The sequence below is a fragment of the Lotus japonicus genome, chromosome 6 (assembly GCF_012489685.1).
Source record: "Lotus japonicus ecotype B-129 chromosome 6, LjGifu_v1.2".
Classification (NCBI taxonomy): Eukaryota; Viridiplantae; Streptophyta; class Magnoliopsida; order Fabales; family Fabaceae; genus Lotus; species Lotus japonicus.
Genome location: NC_080046.1, coordinates 60643214 through 60663064, shown reverse-complemented (window position 1 = coordinate 60663064; position 19851 = coordinate 60643214). Strand labels below are relative to the sequence as shown.

General features: G+C 35.3%; 2 protein-coding genes across 2 annotated transcripts; both read right to left on the bottom strand.

The window, feature by feature from the left end:
* Positions 1 to 5596: 5596 nt before the first annotated feature.
* Positions 5597 to 12386, bottom strand: LOC130722028 (uncharacterized). The gene is made up of 6 exons (XM_057572615.1): positions 11692 to 12386; positions 9084 to 9233; positions 8762 to 8875; positions 8607 to 8651; positions 7528 to 8066; positions 5597 to 6834 (listed from the first exon to the last, which is right to left on the bottom strand). The coding sequence occupies exons 1-6, from the start codon at positions 12281 to 12283 to the stop codon at positions 6181 to 6183; spliced, it is 2094 nt and encodes a 697-aa protein (XP_057428598.1). The 5' UTR covers positions 12284 to 12386; the 3' UTR covers positions 5597 to 6180.
* A 2838-nt stretch (positions 12387 to 15224) lies between these two features.
* LOC130723114 (plastid-lipid-associated protein, chloroplastic-like) lies at positions 15225 to 17263 on the bottom strand. The gene is made up of 3 exons (XM_057574067.1): positions 16733 to 17263; positions 16454 to 16649; positions 15225 to 15752 (listed from the first exon to the last, which is right to left on the bottom strand). The coding sequence occupies exons 1-3, from the start codon at positions 17161 to 17163 to the stop codon at positions 15438 to 15440; spliced, it is 942 nt and encodes a 313-aa protein (XP_057430050.1). The 5' UTR covers positions 17164 to 17263; the 3' UTR covers positions 15225 to 15437.
* Between the last annotated feature and the right edge of the window lie 2588 nt (positions 17264 to 19851).

The following is a 19851-nucleotide window of genomic DNA, read 5'->3' as shown; positions in this document are numbered from 1 at the left end:
CTTGATATCTATGATAGTCAAATACAAATAAAAATTCTCTTATAACTTTTATTCCAGACTATTATAAATTGGGATGCCTATACTCAACCACAAAAGTTAGCTCAAGAGTTGAGGTTTGCACTACCCTTATAAAGCTTATCTTGGCTCTATCTCTAGCCAATGTTGGACTTCTAACACACCCCCTCATGTCCAGGATTGAACAGACTGGAACGTGGGATTAACAACGGGTGGCCCAATAATGGGAGGTCTCCACAACAAATGGATATAGAATAGGCTCTGATACCATATTAGAAATTGGGATGCCTATACTCAACCACAAAAGCTAGCTCAAGAGTTGAGGTTTGCACTACCCTTATAAAACTTATCTTAGCTCTATCTCTAGCCAATGTGTGACTTCTAACACAGACGGAAATGAGCCCAGATGTATGATGGATTGGGCTTTTTGACTCAATATTTAACACTTATCCATCATTGTCAATTCACTGTCATTTTATTTTTTTTATCAAACTCCTAACATTTTGCTTGTGTTATTATTAGTAAAATAATTAGAGAAAATTTTGACTACATATTAGGCATAGTATTTTTTTATGGAAATGTGGAAATTGCATTTAGAAAGTTTTTGGTAAAATATTCAAAAGAGTACAAAATTGGATATAAGGCAGTACCCTATTAAGTAAACAAGACTCATTAGCATTTGCGAGAAAGAACTTTACCAAAAAAAAAGAGCAATATTATTGGCCTTCTTATCTTATAAACATGATTAAAAGATACTCCCGCACCCTCCAACTAATCGAAAAAAGACATTGCAGCAAAATTAGAAGTTTCTTCACTTCCAAACTTTGCTTTAAATTAAAATACACTAATTAATCATATCACAAGCTGTTAAACAAGGGATCTGGATCCTCTCCAACGGCTGGACCCTCCAGCAGTGTATACCACACTTAAAAAAAATTTAGTGTTTAAATTATTTTTTTCACCTCAACACATCTCATCCATTAATTATTTTGATTTATGCCTATAAATGAGTCGTAAAGGTTGGAGAGAATTTTGGGCTGAAGAGGATCTCAGTCCTTAAACAAGTGGATTAACGTAAGTACTTCAACACTATGTTTATTAAATGAGTAGTTGGAGGGTCCAACCGTGAATGGAAAGAATATTTTTATCATTTTTTACTATTTTGTGCTCTGATGATGAGATGAATGATTAGTCTAACTTCACTTAACTATGAATATAGTTAAAAAAATTTACCATAGTCAATCACACGGTTGCAGTAGTATTGTTTTCCCTTATTGGTAAGCAGCACACTTTCACCCAATTCAATACCGCACCTAACTTTCATGATCGGCTAATTGGAACGTTTCACACCATTTGCACGGGGATTAGGTGTAGAGAATTGAGATCCTATGGAATTAGATATATTTTGGAAATTGATATTAATGTTACTGTTCATTTTCTCGTCAACCAATTTTCTCGCATTTATAAGTGTGGAAATTAATTACGCATCGCAATTATAAATAATAGGCTTAAATACTCTGAGGTCCTTGAAATTGTCTCCCGTATAAAAATAAGTCCCTGAATTTTTTTTTCCAATTTCGAATCCCTGAAATTTTTTTTAGTCAGAATAGGTCCATACTCGTGTTTCCAGCCTATGTGACTTAAGTTTTGCTGAATCAATTATTTCACGTGGCTTTTATATATTTTCTAAATACACATGGATTAAAATGACATTAAACATTTTAAAAAATAAAATTTTAATGTAATTAACCTAAATCCCTAAATCTAATTAAACTTAAATGTTTAATTTTATTTTTTTAATCCATGTGTATTTTGGAGCAAGTTGTGGGTCAAGTTTTGGATCATGTTGAAAATACGCCTAAAATGTGGCTTTTGTGTGCTCTAGGAGAAATAAGAAAGCGGTCCATGATTAGTAGAAGGACAATTATGTAATAGTTATTTAATTATTATTGTGTTATATAGGGAAATTTGTAGTAGTTATTTAATTGTATAAGAGGAGAGTTGTGACTTGTGAATTGTGATCAGGGTAGCGTATTTTAGTTGTATGTGGTGTAGTTATGTGTAGGGGTGCACATGGGTCGGTCAACCTAATGAATTCATCCAACCCAATCTGATCCAATGGTAAAAATACGGGTTGGATTGGGCAAACAGGTCCATCAGATGGACTTTATTACGATCCAATCATCTTTAGATCGGATATCGAATTCCATAATACTCCATCCAACCCAACCCGAAATCCAATCATATAATAATAATATATTATTTAATATATATTTTTAAATATTTTAATTTTTACCTAAGCTACTAGTAGGGTATGTAATTTATGGAGAGTTGGAGAATGGAGTCTTACTATTTTAGTGATTTTTAGGAGACTTTGAGACTAATTTATTTGTAATTACTGGTCATATTTAAAGACTTGAAGTACTAGTTTAGTTATGTGTTGTTGTATAGATGTGAGTACATGTACACGGTAGTTATGAACTTATATGTAATTGCATGTTAGAGACTTGAAGTACTTGTTTTTTAATATTTTCATTATTTCAGATTTATTTTTATTTTAATATAGCGATCCAATCAGTCCATCTAAACCAACCCGAAGATTGTCGGATTGGGTTGGTTCGAGATCGTAGGTGAAAATTCACGAAATCCAACCGAATCCAACCCAAACAGTTTTGATCGATTCAGGTCCTGATTAATCTGAAAATTCATCCAACCCAATCTATGTGCAACCCTAGTTATATGAGAAAGTGAGAATAGTTAATTTCTGTGTATATTGTTTTATTGTGTGTAAGGTTGAGAATTATTGTCTCAGAGGAGAGCCTTGCCTCTAAGGCTGGTAGATACATTTCTATACCAGATTTGTGTACTTAATTATGTTAATCGAGTAAATTTTTGTTTCAAAACCCATAAATATTGATTATCACTTTGTTGGGGACTTGATGTTCGAGAATAAAGAAAATAGCTTACTGGCTCTCATTCTCATATACCAACAAGTCATCAATTGGTTGATTTCTTTACCAATCTTCTTTTATCATCGCACCACAACTTTTATCAAAGACAAGATTGAAGTTAGAGAAATTGCCTCTATCTTACGGGATTGTGTAAAGTGTAAGCATAAATAGAAATTCATATATGATTATAGAACACCAAATAGAATGAGATAAATTGTGTACCTGACAAATCACAAACGGAACACGTATTCTTATTTGATCACCGGATCTTATGACAGTCAAGTGACTCAAAGTGACTAGGGTTTCCTCTGTATCTCACACTCCCTTTCACAGCTATCAATGGGGCAAGCTGTGGAGCCGGATTAGATCAGTGATTACAGAGGGGACCTAGCCAACATATATTTAACCCTAGTCCCTTCCCATCATGGGCCTATAGGTTAAGGCCTACACTGTAGTCCACACTAATCAATACAGATATTCAAGCCCAAATAAATAGATCACTTAAATGATTAAGTTGGCTTGCATATGCACTTCTCTGGATCATGAATTAGCCTGTTTTTATTAAAAACAAAAACTGTTCAATTGATTGAAGCCCACAAGAATTAATAAATAATTCTTACATAAAGTACTAACTTAAGTTTGAGTTTTAAATTTGAATTTTGTTGATAGGTGATAGTATATATTTTGTCGATAGGTTTGTTAAATTAAGATTTATTATTTTTTAAATTTTGGTTATTTTTGTATATATAAATCAATAATTATTTATTCACACCTCAACATGAGGTGGAATGGGGTGGAGGAAGAGAGAGATAGGAAAAAAAGAAAAAGTAAGAGTGAGAAAGTATAAGATGTGATAGATGATAAGAGGAGAGAGATAGAAATAAAAATAGGTGGAAATGATGTGTATAAAAAAAAGGTGTGTATATATCATTACCCTATATAAATGACAACCCTTATAATACTCTAAGTTTTGAAATACAAGGTTATTATTTTTTTTTTTGGAACTTAAATACAAGGTTATTCAAACTTCTACAATTTGATTTCTTTATGTGTATCTAAACAGCAGCGCTTGGCTCTCTCAATTTGGCTCGCGGTCATTTGGTCGATGTGGGTTGCAAGAAATGAGGTGGTTTTCCGTATTGATTTGAGCAGATGAAAATATGTTTGATAAAATTGTTTTTGTTGTTTTTGAATATAAATGAAAGCAGTAAAAGAAAGTTTACATAGGTAACAAAGAAGAACACATATTCAGATTGCATTTTAACCTAATCCTCTAATTGTTTCCACTCAATCACTTCTGTAAAGGTACATTTCACTTATGATACCGAGAGTTATCCACCTAACTATCCCTAGTCTAGATGAATCTATCAGTTGGAATTCCTAGACGTAATCCCTTACCATCTAGAAAACCCAAAAAGAACACTAAAGCTCAAATTCTCTCTCAAAGACATTCCCAATGACTGATTCATCCTAAGACAAGGTACCCTAGGTTTGCGAATCTCCGTTGTCACTTCGGAAACTCCTGTTAGAACTCAGAACCACACCTGTCACGTGGAAGTCCACTATTGTTCCTACCCAAGATATTCTAACCTTAAGACAACTAGTTCATTGAGTGGTTTCTCTCTTGAACCGGACCCGCAATTATCTCCCGATCTCATGCTAGTCCTTGGAAATCTAACGCAAAGCAATTGATACTTGAAGCGAAGAAAGTAAAACTTTAACACAGTGTTGTGACCTAAGACATAGGCGCTCTACTTTCATTTATCTAAGCATTCACTTACTCATATCAACCTCTCGATCTATTTACAAATTAGTGAAGCTCATTTGACTATCAATTGATTGGTTAGAAGCATGAAGCATAGAAAGAAACACCATACATGAAATATTATCATTTACATTCATGAGAAGAGCTTACAACAATCAAAGCATCAAGTTATAACATCCTAAATACAAAAATAGAAACAAAAAGTACAAGGGATAAGGAAGAAGAGATGAAACCTAGAAGAACGACGAAGCACCCACGGCGATAGAAGCTTTCCCAAGCTTTCCATTGCCTTCGAGAGGTTGTCACGGTCCTTCGGCGGTTGCCGCCACGCTCCGGAGCTTCAATCTGTCAATCCTAGACCCAGGGACCCTTCCCCCATGAAGCCCAGCCTCCTCTGAATGTTTTAGGGAGGAAAAATGGTGAAGAATGGAAGAGATCCTGAAAATTTCGTGGTCTGGCCTTTTATAGAGTTTCTGGCCGACCTTAGTTGGCTCAAGCCAAGCTAAGTTGGCTCAAGCGAACCTTTTCTTCATGCTGAAGTAGTTAAAACCGCCTTCAGTTGGCTCAAGCTAACTCGAGTTGGCTCAAGCGAACTATGCTGAAAATCTACTGTAAAGTGGTGGCTTGAGCCAACTTTTGAGCGAACTCTTTCCTTTGCTTATTTTTTAGTTATGTTTCCAGTCCGCTCAAGCTAAATTTGAGCCAACTTTCCTCACTTGGTTTTCTTGCTCAAATCTTCATGAAACTCTAACCTACATAAAAGAACAAAAGATGAAACATAAAACTCACAATATTTACACGATTTCTACATCAAAATTAAGTATTTACTAAATCCACTACTCTGGGGACTAAAATGATGAATAAATGAAGCACACACGTGAGATAAGTGCCTAAAAAGATAACCAAATATGCGTAAAAATGACACTTATCAGCCGCTCATGGCAATGGATTAAGGCGAATGTGAAGGGTTTCAGTTATTCTTCCTCTGATTGGTTTTCAAATCCTCTTCTATGCATTCTTGGCACCTAGAGGTTGTTTCCGGCTGGTTCATGTGGGACTTGAAGATTCTGTCTTAGTTGGCAACTGGTTTCACTTGTTTTTCGAGTTGGATTTTTCTTTACTGATTTTTTGCCTTAACAAGTAGCAGACTTTAGCTTTCATGTCTTTGTTTTGTTTTTAACTATCTTCTATTGTATTTTGGGTTGAGTACCTCTTGTACTCACTTTTAATACAAATTTGGCTTACCTAAAAAAAAATCTAAACATGCACTAACTAATTAATAAATAATGAGTATTTGTTTAACTTCATCCACACTTAGACCAAGATAGAGAAAAATAAGAGATATGATAGGAATGCAACATAGAATGAAGAGAGAGATAAATAGATAAAATGAATGAAAATAAGATGGAAGAGAAAAAAGTTATGTGACAACCCTTTTTTCGCTCAACATCAATGATATTTTCTTTTCTTAGACTTCACGATCAGCTTGAGCAAGCGGCGTGGAACTAACTTCTTAAGTCTCTTCAAAAAATGCACCAGTCTGTCTTTGATTGCCATATAAAACGGGAACTGCAACAATCCAAATACAGAGACGGGAAAAAATGCCGCACTGTAAATCAAACTAGAACTCCATTTGTCCGACTCCAACCGAATTGTGAGCAAAATTGTGGCACTAAACGACAACATCGTGGTGGTCAAGGAGAAGAACAACAAAAAGAAACCCAACGTGAGTTTTCGTGGTAGTGACTTATAGAACTCCCACATTTCAAACGGAGAAGTCAGGATCGAGAGAAACATCACCACAGAAGCAAGCGAGCTCGCGAGGGCCACGACATCCATGATGGTGAAGAAGAGGAACATCGGTGAATGGAGGAATAAAGGGAAGCCTCTTGCGTCAGTTCCTCCTGGGATAGTGTAGGCCGCCGCGAAGACTACGGTGGCCACCAAAACCGCAACGGCGGAGCATGATTGGGCTGTTTCTTTTATCCAATTTTGTGCTTCTTCATGCATTTGTGCATGCTCTATCTCGAATAGCTCCTTGGCTGTCAGGTTATCCTCCCCGCAATGCATCACAAAGTGAGGAGGAATTATCTTCTTTACTCGCTACATATAAATTACAGGAGAATGTTAAATACAATTCATAACACTTCAAACCGCCACAAACATGTTTATATATATTTTTTCATGTTGTAAATTGTGGCGTCCATGAACATCCAGTACTTGCAGGTGTCACTTAAATGTTGGTCATCAGCATGTTCAAGACTCGCGACTGATAAATGATTCAGATTGATTTGTAAAAAGTTGAATTGGCCAAAATTTTGAATTTGACAAATGTAAAGACTGTAGTGTGAGAATCCAAATTCCATAAATTCGCAAGGGTATAAGGAAAAATTTATGTTGGAACCCATATCTACTCCTATCGAGAGTGAAAAAAGATATTATGTCTCCAAATAACTCATTTTCTTTTCTACCAACATATTTATTGATGGATTGAGAAATAAGTCATTCTTTACTAAGATAAGATCTTAATCATGTCCTAGAGAGATATGAGTATAATAGAAATAAACGAAAAATGTTCGATTGACATTTGAATTTGGATGACATTGAATATACATATACATTAGACATTACTGCCACTAATATGTATGTATACTAAATGATACCCAAAATTGAATGTCTTGACATCAACACTCAAAGATAAATGAGTGATACTATGTTGATGTGTGGATGATCAAGGCCAGTTTGAGAAATTAACCCTACAATGATATGTTGATAGTTAAAAAGGTGAGTGCTTACTTCGAACCAACGCAACTCATCTTGCAATTCATAAGCAATGCCAGCTTGTTGACCTCCTCTGTAATACTCTATCCTTCCCACCTGGTGCAACAAAGTGCGACCTTTCTTGCTTATCAGTTGACCCAACGACCTCAACAAACCTTGCCTCTTAAATATCTGGTAAACATTCATCTGACGGTTTGCCACAACCACATGAAGCACGTTCAGCTCGTCCTCGCTCACATGATGTACAGCTTCTGGATACATCTCAATTATTTTATCCACAATTTCCACAATCCCCTTGCGCGCCGCCAAGAGCAATGGAGTGTACGCACTGTAAGTTTTCTGGCTTTGTTGTCCAGGTTGTTCCTTCCCTTGGTAAGTTAGTTTACTTGCAGCCACGTTTGACGGATTAATAACTGGCAATACCACCACTGTTTTCCCACTGTCAATATAGGTGCTGTGCCATGATTCATCTTTCTGTACTAACAAGTCTGTTAGACGCTCTGCTAACATGTTCTGCTTCTTTTTCTTCCAAAATTGATCAACCACATCCCATTCTGCTATGTACGTGATGAATGAAACTTATTAGTAATAGCATGTTTGAATATTCACTTACCATTTATTTGAAAGTTAAAATCAATTTCAAAGAGAAACTTATAAGATTGTGGCCTTTGAATGCTCGCACAAAGTGCTGACACAAAAAAAAAAACGCCCACTTTTGTTGACGTTTCTAAATGCCGCAAAGGTGGAAATATGTTTTTTTATTTTATTTTTAAATTAACCACCTTTATGGCTGTTGTCAACTTCGACAAAATAGGTACTTTTTGGTGTATGCACTGTTGGTGAATTGACAAAATTAAGTTATTCATGTTATAGTTGTATCTGGGAAAGGATTGGTAGACTGCAACTTTGTCCAAATGCCACAAAAGTGGAAAAATGTTTTTTTGTTAAATTGTCTTCTTTGCAGGTGTTTTAAAGCGCCACAAAATGGGTGTTTTTGGGTTTCTCACAATGTTGTGCAGTACGTTGAATTGTATAAGAACTCTTAACCAAACACACAATCCAAATATAATAAAACAAATAGTAATAGGTTGTACCTTGTGAGAGAAATTTCCAAAATGCGTAGTTGGTCCTTGAAATCACTGCAATTTTGTGATATTTGTATTCAGTGTTAGTACTTAGTAGTGTTTAAATATGTGGTATAGCATAAACAAAAAAGTGAAAAACTGTGTTGTAGTTTGTCCTACAGTACCTGAGATTGGTGGCTGCTTTGCATGTTCTTTCCCATGTTCTAAATCTATCCCTCCTCTGATGACCTTAATGCTTTCATCATAATTTTCATACTCATAATCGCGTTCGGGAAGCACTGTGAATGATTACATTAGAATCAATGGACTAAACAAATTTTGACCATGCATATGATTGGATATTATAAGCTTATAATATGAAATCTCACTTGATCATAAGAAATTTAGAGGAGGATAGTTTAGAGCTGTAAGTATAAATATAATGACAATCAATTATAATTAATCAAAATTAATATGAATTGTATATATGTGGAGGAAGAAAAATACTAGAGTATATGAGAGTCTTTGCGATTCCAAGCTTGGCATGGCTCAGGAAAACAGAGGGCATATTGGATAGCAGTTGAAGACCAGTTAATCCATTTGAGTCCTTTTCATAAGCTAGTTTCCCATGCACTTTCATTAACCAAACAGCTACATCTGCTCCACAAAGTAAAAATTAATTATAACATTTTTTAATTCACTTTAATCCGTATCAGAATCACTTCTTCATCCACAAAAGAAGTTTCTTCTTAGAATCACTTTTTTTTTCCAAACATGAAAACATACCCAGTTTTAAAGTATACAGTTTTGTTCAATAATTATCAATTTGAAAGTGCATAACACAAGTATTGCAAATCATTTGCATTTCCCGCATTTAGAGAAATTCCATAGTGAAATATATCGAACGATTCACATATATTAAGTTGTAATAAGAAATTTGAAACAGTAACTCAGAATTGAGTCATCCAATTTTAGTGTAACAACACTAAAAATGCTTGAATGTGTGAATGGAATCTTCCTGTGGGATTAGTGTATAATACAAAGGTAGGAAAACATGATTTTCCTCTTATTTATTAATTTTAAAAAAATCAAATTGGCATATTAGAGGCATATATACCCAAAAAAGAGGCATATATACAACTGAGTCTCGAGTCTCGATAGGTAGATACTCAATTCTAACATGACGTAAATCCGACATACGATTTAGCGGCTATTTTAACAGTTACCAACCAGGGGCGGAGGCATGAATTTTATAAGGGGGTGACGAAGATTTAAAGGAAGAGAAAAAGTTTGATGCACCGACGGTGTAAAGTTTTTTTACACCGTCAACCAATCAGATTTCAAGGATATGCCACATCAATTAATGAAATTAAATAAAAAGAGAGATTTTCTCACATCCTTGAAATTTGATTGGTTGAATGTGTAAAAAAACTTTACACCGTCGGTGCATCAAAATTAAACTCAGGAAGGAATGTAATTTATGAGAAAATTTTAATTTTTCTCACAAAGCATGTGCAAAAAATCATATATAACTAGCAATTTTTTATAAGCATGAGAAATATATAATTAGTTTGAGTACAATACATACTAACCAGCTCATAAGGATTTTAACAAGAACAAAAAATGAGACTTGACAAAAAGACATTAGACCATATACAATGGATGGTTGAAACCATTGTTTAAGTTTGTTGAATTTTGTTGAAATGGTTTAATGGTTGTTGAAGTTTGTTGAAAGGGGGGAGAGAGAAAAAATTTGTTGAAGATTTTCAACAACTTTAAAGAGCCTGCGGTGTGCCACGTGGCGCGAGGTCAGTGGCCACCGCAGGCGCGTGTGCCACACGCGCAGACCAGGAAAGAGAAATTATTTTTTTTGGCTCCTAACACGTGGCTCGTTCTGATTGGTTGCTCCAGATTTCGTTTTTCCTTATCTTTTAAACTCGATTATTTCATCAAAAAAAATATTTTCTGAAAAAAAAAATTATACCAAAATTCATGATTTTTTTTCTCTATAAATAGAGACTTGGTTCGTTTGATTTGGACACAGAAAAAAAACCAAGTTTTTTCACTCTCTTTATCTCTCTCACCATCTTATTTATCTATATATATTAGTATTTGTATTGAAATGGATCCCAACAATCACCATTTCAACACCCAGAATTATAGTCTATATTTAAAAAAAAAATTGTTAAGTGTTTATTGTTTTAATTTAATTTAAATCGATAATTGTAATTTTATGTAATTATAAAAACAAAAATATAAAATTAAATAAAAATGTGAAATAAAAAAGTGGTGGGGTAGGGTGAGTGGTGGGGTAGGGTGTTGAGAGTTAAGTAAAACCATTGGAGTGAGTAATTGTTGAGAGTTTGTTGAATTAGAGAGAGAAGATGATGTGGAGTGTTAGGAAGAGAAAAAGTGGGGTAGAAAATGGTTAAACAAAACATTTTTTGTTTAACCATTGTATATGGTCTTTAGTTGGGTATACCCTCTCAAAAGGTAGTAGAAAAAGTAGCCCACAGTAAGTTCATAACATAAAATCGCAGAGAAATAAGCTATTTCAAAGAATATTTTTTTCTCATTATCATGTAGAAAATCATAGTTCAGTTTTAGTATATTTAGCACCACATTACTTCAATTTCTTTTGAGTACATCAGAGTGGAGAAGGCACAAGCAATACCTTAACACTGAAACACATCAATTAATCGATCACCACATTAACTGCAATTTATAAGTGTGACTAGCAAAAGTGATTGGACTATAAATTTAGAACTTATCAATCATGCATCAGCCATCAGGAATTTATGCCATGGAAATGTATTCTCTACTTCACCTATTGGATAAATTAAAAGTGAGGGGTGCAAAAAAATATTTTTTCACTAAGTATTGGTTAGAAAAATTTCCAACTTGGGGGTGACTGGAGCATGAGCCAGTCACCCCACTCCCTCCGTCCCTGACCAACATTAGCGACGATTAAAAACCATCATTTAAGTAGTATGTTAGATAAATGTGGCGCCAAAACCATTTGTGTATCTTTTGGACTCTATACCATTGCAAATTATAAGTAGTTTGATTTAGTTATCAAAAAATGGAACAGGGGCGTGACAGAGAAGAGAGTTACCTAAGTGTTGGGTGATTATAGCAATGTGAAGAATTGGAGCCTTGTCTGAATCTCTGATGAAATGCAATTGCAAGTCCGGCACAAGTTTGGCCAAGTGCTGGAGCATCCTCAGGTTCCCCACCTTAGCTGCTCTGTAAACTGGAGTCTCACCTAAGTAGTTTTTCATCTCCAGCAGGGGAACCTGCTTTTCTTCTTCTTGTTCACCAGTTTCTCCATCTGCAGCCGGCACCACCACATCGTACCTGAGCAACATGTCCACAATTTCAACATTCTTCCTGCAGTAAGAGACGGCTTCATGGAGAATAGTGCTTTTGTAAGCAGTCCCCTGCCTCAGCGCGAGCCGCCGGTCAGTGACAGGCAGCATGTCTAGCAACTCTGCCAGTAGTTGTTGCGGTTTGTTGGAGCGGGTAGCAACATGAAGGGCAGTGCTTTGGTTCAGGTCCATGGGCTCAAGCAAAGCTTTCTTGTCTTGCTGGAAGAATTCCTTGAAGGCTTTCCAATCTTCGTTCATAGCAGCCCATTGAGGAATTTCCATTTTTCTATCAAATGTGTAGAACCTACTATCTGATGATGTCTCTATCTCAGCCTTCATATTTGTAAATATATGATGTGATATTGTGATGTGATAAGTTGGATCCAACACTCAGGTTAATGCTATGTGTGGATTTTGATGAATTTTAGTGAGACCTAGCTAGTACATATATATACATGGATTCTTCATTCTTTCACTATTAGATGTTTGGCTCATCTAACAGTACTATATCTATCTGTGAAACCACTTTGTTCTCAATGTTTTTATTCTTTGCTTAAAAGATGCTAGAATATCAAAAAGAAAAACGTGGAACCTGGCTTCGATCATAACATGAAACATGATATTGAACAAAGATTTTAAGAAAATATCTAATTTAATTACAAGTAAGTATGCTGACTTTCGACATTTCAAGAAAAAAAAGTATGCTAACGTTCGCTGAGCGAGTGACATTCAGCCAACAAACACTTTAGCAGCAACTTTTAATCACGGCTATCATTTGAGGGAGTTAGAAATTGCCGCTAAAATGTGTACCAATTGGATGCCGACAAATGTCTAGTTATAATTAGTGTTAAATTAGAAAGACAAATTTTATGTAGGTCGGTAGTTCAATAAATAGATTTAGAATACAATGTCATCTTAAAGTTTGGGTATCAAATTCTACGCAAGTTCAGGGCCGGTTCCGACATTTTGGAGGCCCTTGACAAATAATAAAAATGGACCCCAAATAATTTTAACGTTCAAAATTTCATCAGTACCATTATGTTGGTTCGTTTGGCAATTGGTCTCTTTCAACCCGTGGGATTCGAACCCGCTACATAAAAGTAACATCCACAGTTACTAACCACTAGACTAGCTTAAGTCATTAATAACATCTTGAACATTAATTATTATAACTAAATTTTATTTTAGAGGAAAGTTTAATGGAAATTTTTTTGGAGCCCCTTCTTTTTGGAGGCTTTGGGCTGTGGGCCTGCTTGCACAAGCCCAGGGCCGGCCCTGCGCAAGTTCTATTCTATATGGGAGGATTATTTTGTTCATATATCTCGTCAAAAAGATGTAACCTTTAACAATATGTTAAATACATATAGATATCTAATTTAATTGATAATTGAAATCTTAATTTTTTTTTAAATCTACCTGCAATTTATTTAAATTGGAACTGGCCTTGAAGCTACAATGTTTGCAGTTACAAAATGAAACGCTTTAGGAGGAACCTCTCAATTTATAGCAAACCGGTAAAGGAGGAGACATTCATGGCTAAAAAGTTTGCAACCATATTGCCAGAATGACAAACAAAACACAAGTCAACAGAAACAAATGAATTACAAAGTAAAAATCAATCATTAAGAACAGAGGATATATAATAACCCCATCTGGAGGCTTTTTTCCAGATAATTGGAACCTTATTAGATTCTCAACTAATAACTTTTTATCCTTAGCTAAGTTTACAAGGAAAGAAAATAATATACAAGTGTTTTCAGCATCCTTTTTGTTCTATGCATGAGTTGTTTTTTTTTTTTCACTTTTTAAAAATCATACGAGATTACACTTCACTTTCCTAGGAGTAATTCTCACTCAAAGTATAGAAACTCTCATGTATTAAGCTTGAATTCACATACTATTTGCATCAACACTAGTAGAATAATAGGATGCAACTCTAATTTTTAAACACCCCAACAATAACCACACTCTACATACACTCAATTTTTCTCTGCCTATATCTTTCTTCACATGTTAGATCTATCAATATTTCTCTCTATATTTTTCTTCACATATTAGATCTATCGCATCATATATTAGAGAAGATTTACGATCTTTAATCTCTTAGTATAGATGTGAAACAAAGCGTAAACCACTTCTTCAATAGTGAGTAAACACAACACAATTAGCTTTGTTGTCATTCACACCGCTACAATGGTGCAATGATAAGGGAGTTGAAGTTTGGTGGGCAACAACCGTAGAGCGGTAATGAGAGATAAATGTTAATTTTATAATTGAAGTAGTAGACAGATAAATTGAAAGCCAAAAAGTATTTTCTAGGGTAGCGTTTGGAAGCTGAACAGAACGGGACGGAACGGAACAGGACGGGACGGAACAGGACAGAACAGGACAAAAATGTTATGAGCACTATGTTTGGTATATACCCCGTAGATGGAACAGGACCATAAGATTGATTACATAAATACCCCCATCATGTTTAACATTTAACCCTAAAAGAACTTTCCCCCAATTTGAAGGTTTAAAGATTCAGACAAAAAAGTGAAGCTTACAATCACCAAATCCCAGTACAATATTCATTCAGCGAAAAGTCTAGATATACAAATTCGTTTACTAATAATAAGCCTTACTATTGTTGATTTAAAAGAAAAAAGCTTTGCTATTGTTAAGAGGATTGAGTTTGGAAAATCCAGATAAGTTTAGAAGTAAAATATTAAAAATGGTATATATGTATGAAATTGGTGTAGATCTGATGTTGGAGAAGACGATCGATCCATGTATATGTATACATCGGTAAGGGCTTTGACTGTGGAAACCAAGACGGGGGTATATGGATGATGAAAGTTGAGATGGGGAAGACGGCTCTACAAAAAGACAAGGAGAGTTGAGAAAATAGACTCAGGGTAATTTCGTCACAATAAAATATTTTAATTGTGTCTCGTTCCGTTATCTTCCGTTCCACCCTTTTCAACGGAACCAAAATGTCCTGTTCTAAAAGTTTTTTGTCCTGTTCTGTTCCATCTTAAAAGCATGACAAACACAGAACGGAACGTGTGTTCTGTTCTCTTCCCACCTGTCTACCAAACGCTATCTAGATCTACAAATTTAAAATATACGGAGTTGTTTAAATCACTCATATTCTTAAAATATCATTTATATTAAATGAGATTTGGACCAAAACAAGACAACATAGCAGTAGCAGAAATTAACCTGTCTTTCAACTATATAATTCATAATCTTACTTGTCTTCCTAAGATAGTCTAACTAGAAAACTTGATATATATGATGTTGTAAATTTAGAGCCTTCTGTTGATAAAATAACAAATTTAACCGTCATCAACAATTTGACATGTCAAACGCAGAACAGAATTAATACTGTCCTCCTATACATGCATCTATAGCATAATTGTATACAATCTGACTTGTGTCTTATTTTATAGACATAACAACAAATTATTATATAATAATATGCCCAAAAACTAAAACAACAATTTGTTTAGTTTGTCAGAAGAGAGCTGCCTTCCTTGATAAGAACAAACACACTACCACCATCGCCCCTTGAGATGCGGAGTTCTTCATCAAGGTATGTAGTGAGCAGCCACGACTGAGCATTGCTGCCGGAAATTGGGATCTTCAATGGAGGCTGATTCGAAATTGTTCTCACAACCGATGAGGCGGTGTCCTGGACAGAGGTAAGTATGCCTTTGAAGGGTGTGAGGTCTATATTTTGCCCAAGAAATTCCACATTTTCTGGTATCACTAATGAGTCTGTTAGCTGAGGAGTGCCAATGATACCTTCCTCAAACTTGATCTGAATAACATGCAAGTTGAGAAAATGTCACTTCTGGGAGCTAAATCAGGATTCAAGATCTTAGACTAACAAAACTAAGTGCTTATTTGAGTTTGTCTCATGACAGAAGTGCTCAGACAAGTATTTGAGTGAGCTCATGCAAATGCTCCTGTCAAAATCCAATGTTACCCTAGAGATCATTGATTTGTGCGTTTGAGAAAACAACTTAATTAAGCGCTTTTGACAATAAGCGATTATTCATCAGCTAATTTTGTTATAGATAAGCATAAACTCTTATCCATAAGCAAATTTAAACAACTAATGAAATTATGCTCAAAACAAATTATAAGTAGGCCATAAGCTATTTACATAAGCTCTCAAACACTTGCATAAATGTTTATGCTATAACATAAGCACAAATAAGCTCTTCCAAATGTATGTAGTGTGTGAAAGTGCTTATTTGAGTTTGACTACATAAGCGCTTAGACAAGTATACGAGTGAGCTAGTGAAAATAACTTATAATCTATCTATAAATTAGCTTATGTATGTATATGCATATATCGATGCTTATCTATATGCTTTGTTTGAGTTTATTTCAATAGTTTCTTCAAATAAGAGGGTATGAATAAGCACTTATGTGAAAAACATGTTTACTTAAACTGTTTGCCCAAACACACACAACCTTAGCATGATCAATGCAATATTCAGACTAGAACCAAACCTGCACTCGTTTTGGGCTTCGAATTTCGAATTTGGCATTGGTGCTAATTGAAGTTGTAGTCAATGGACCAGCAAAGCGAACAGAGTTTTCAACTGCAAAATTCTCTGAATCAATTGTCTGAGATATTTCCTCTACCTTGACCAAAGAGAATGTTCCCCTTGACAACAATGGGTATAAACCTGCAAACGATGTATACCTGAAGCAGAACCACACATTCAAATTCACCCAGAAATTCAACTAATTAACATCGCTAGAATTGAAAAAAAACTGCTAACTTACGCCAGAATCCATTTTCCGTTGAGCAGAGTCAAAGCATCGGTGGGAGCAGCGGTGGGGTTCTTGGCCTCAAGCTGGGTGATAAGCTCAACGATCTCAGCCCTTGTATCACTGGTAGCTTTGAGTCCACGATCTGTTCCGTAAAAGGAATCCACCAGAGCCTTCTTCAGCGTCTCTGTCTCTGTCTCCACCGGTTTCTCCTCCACCTCCGTAACCGCCGCTAAAGAGGAAGGCTCCGGACCCCATTCATCGTCGCTTGTTTTCGCTCGGGCGATCACCACTGGTCTCGGAATGTGTGCGGAGATCCTCGGAGTTCCCACCGGTTTGCTCCGAATTCCGACGGTGCTCGGCGGGAAAATTGAGGCCGTGGAGATGAGCGGTGTGGCCGGAAGGGTCCTGCTGGTGAGTTGGTTGAGGTGAGAGATTGAAGTCATTGTTGAGTCAGAGAAGTTTGCGATGGCAGAAGAGAAGAGAGAGCAAACCAGAGACGGAGAAGAGAAGGGAAGGGAAACGGTGGATTTATAACATCCAACGATTGGTGTTAGAGAATTAAGAGGTGTCCTAAAACTTTGTCGATGTTGCAAAATGAAAATTGCGTGTCCTTTATGTCAAAAGACTATATTGTCCTTGCATTTATACCAATTAAAACAATTTTAATACATCATTTAAAAATAATTATTAGTATAATACTTGGCTACTTGCAATTCATCATAAAATTTTAGTACTCATAACTAGCACATTATGATATTAATGATGATGACATGATTGCCTTCGTGAAGAGGGTGCATAGGACAATGAAGAAAACTCCTCAAGATTCACTGTATTGGAGTTCGTTATTCTGCTTGTTCATGTTTATTTCAACTATCGTGAAAATGGAAGGAAGGCTAAGAGAGGAGAGAAACAACACAAAGACGAGCAAGGCAAGACGACAAAGAAGGATATGGAGAAAGAAGATAACACAAATGCACAACCCCACACGTTTGGACTAGGGGAGGGAAACCCAATAATCTGGTTTCTTCCTCGTGTTTTCGAGCATGAATCTTTGCTCTCTGGTGAGCTAGAGAAGGATGGCAGGGAAGTCGGTGGGGGTGAAGAATAGTCATCGTCCATGTGGGAGCATACGAAATTCTACGGGTTGAGACGATTTAAAAAAAAATATATTAGTGTACATTACTGAATTGACCTTGATTTACAAGTATAAGTATAACCACCCTTTGATTGTAACCTTATCCTGCAATGATGAGTTAACCGTATTAATTTAAATGTTGGATACTTTAATAGCTCAAGCAGATTCAGAAGTGTGTACAAAAACACAATAATATTACCATGGTGAGCTAGCATCACATGGGGATTATATAGTTAGTTATTTCAATTTTCATTTGATTTAGAAGAAGGGCAATACGGGGTTTTGAGTAATAAATGGCAATAGAATCGTGTTTTTTTTTTTGTCAATGATATCAGATTCAATTAAAAAGGCAAGAAGCCAAGTCCCAAAGGATACAGAACGGGCCACAACAAAGGCCCATGGCAAAAGGAAGTTGGCTACCAAAAAGTGGGGGACCATGGCACTAACAAGTAACAAAGACACATGCACGCACAGCTCTAAACATGGTTGTTGCTGCATTCAAGGCGGTTTTAGCGGTCATATTAAATGGGCCAGTGACAGAAGTCAGAATATATGAGTTCTGGGACTAGTCTTTGCCAAACAAATTAAAAGGTGTGTGTCGACAAACTACTTGAGTACACAAACCACATGCTTTGATAACCATCAATCTCGTGCAACAATCACAAGTTCTAATAAAGGGGATCTCCCATCATCCTCTTCATCAGATTCATTTTACCATAATGAAGGTTATTGCTTTGGAATCAATCTACAGATGAAGACTATTGACAATGTTGTTCTGATTGCTTTTTTGTCTGTGTGGAACAGGCCCAATTAGAAATTAAAAACTAAAACTCCCCTAAATCAAGAATGGGCTCACAGGCCCATCCTTCACCTCTAGATCCTTCCTGGGTCACATCAATACATTTTTTGGACATATATATATGCAAGCAAGCCAACGATTCCACAAAGTTATTCTTGCTATTTGTTTCCTTTGGCACATGTGCAGATGCCAGATGTTCTCTGGGTTCTTATTTATAATTATTCATTATCAGGCTAGTTTATTTGTATTTTAATTGTTTTTCTCATTGCATTTGCATGGTTAAAATATTAGTTTACAGCAATAATAAAGTTCAGTATATCTAGTAGATAGCTGAGTTCTATAATTAAGAATTTTTTTTTAGAAAACCTACATACTTAATTAATTTATAAGATTTGAAAGAATTAATCTCATGACTACCGACAATACTTGAAAAAAAAATCTACTACTAGTTTACTATTTTAATTTTAATTACCAAACAAATTTACTAAATAAATCAATCAATTCATTACTCAAGCGAGTTTGGAGGCTTCAGAACAAATGGTGTCCATTATCGCCACATGTTGATTAGTTGGACTCCATTGACCAAACAATGCCAATCATTGATTAAAAGGACTCTATGAAGAATATAATGCTTTTAGCTAAAATCAAATTCTAATTTTTATATTCTTACTTGTGTCTAATATTATTTTTAATTTTCAATAAACTATTTGTGCTTTAATCACGGAGGGAAGATTATGATCATGATGACCATAACGTGGCTACTTTGATTTATGAGTCCCACTCATACCAAACCACAGTTCTCGTTTGTCATTTTGTTCCTTCCCATTTTTCTCTTGTATTTTTATTATTATCTTCTTCCCGTTCCTCATATTTTTCATTATTTGTTTCGCAGGCTATGCCTAACAGACTAATAATGTTTTATTGTTTAATTTTCTCCACAACAACAATAATAATGGAAAAATATTTTCCATTTAACAATCAAAAGTGAGACATTAAATGAAAATATATAAACGAACTGGGGACCATGCATGGATTGAAAGAACAAGGTTCTTTCGAAATTCAAAGCACTAATTTAAATATTTTTTTCTTGGTGAAGAAATAATTTAATAAAACATTGAACTGTGTCAGTAAAAATAAAAAATAAAAATGAGAGGCAGAGAGAACTTTTCTGTTTGTAAATGCACATCATTACGTGAT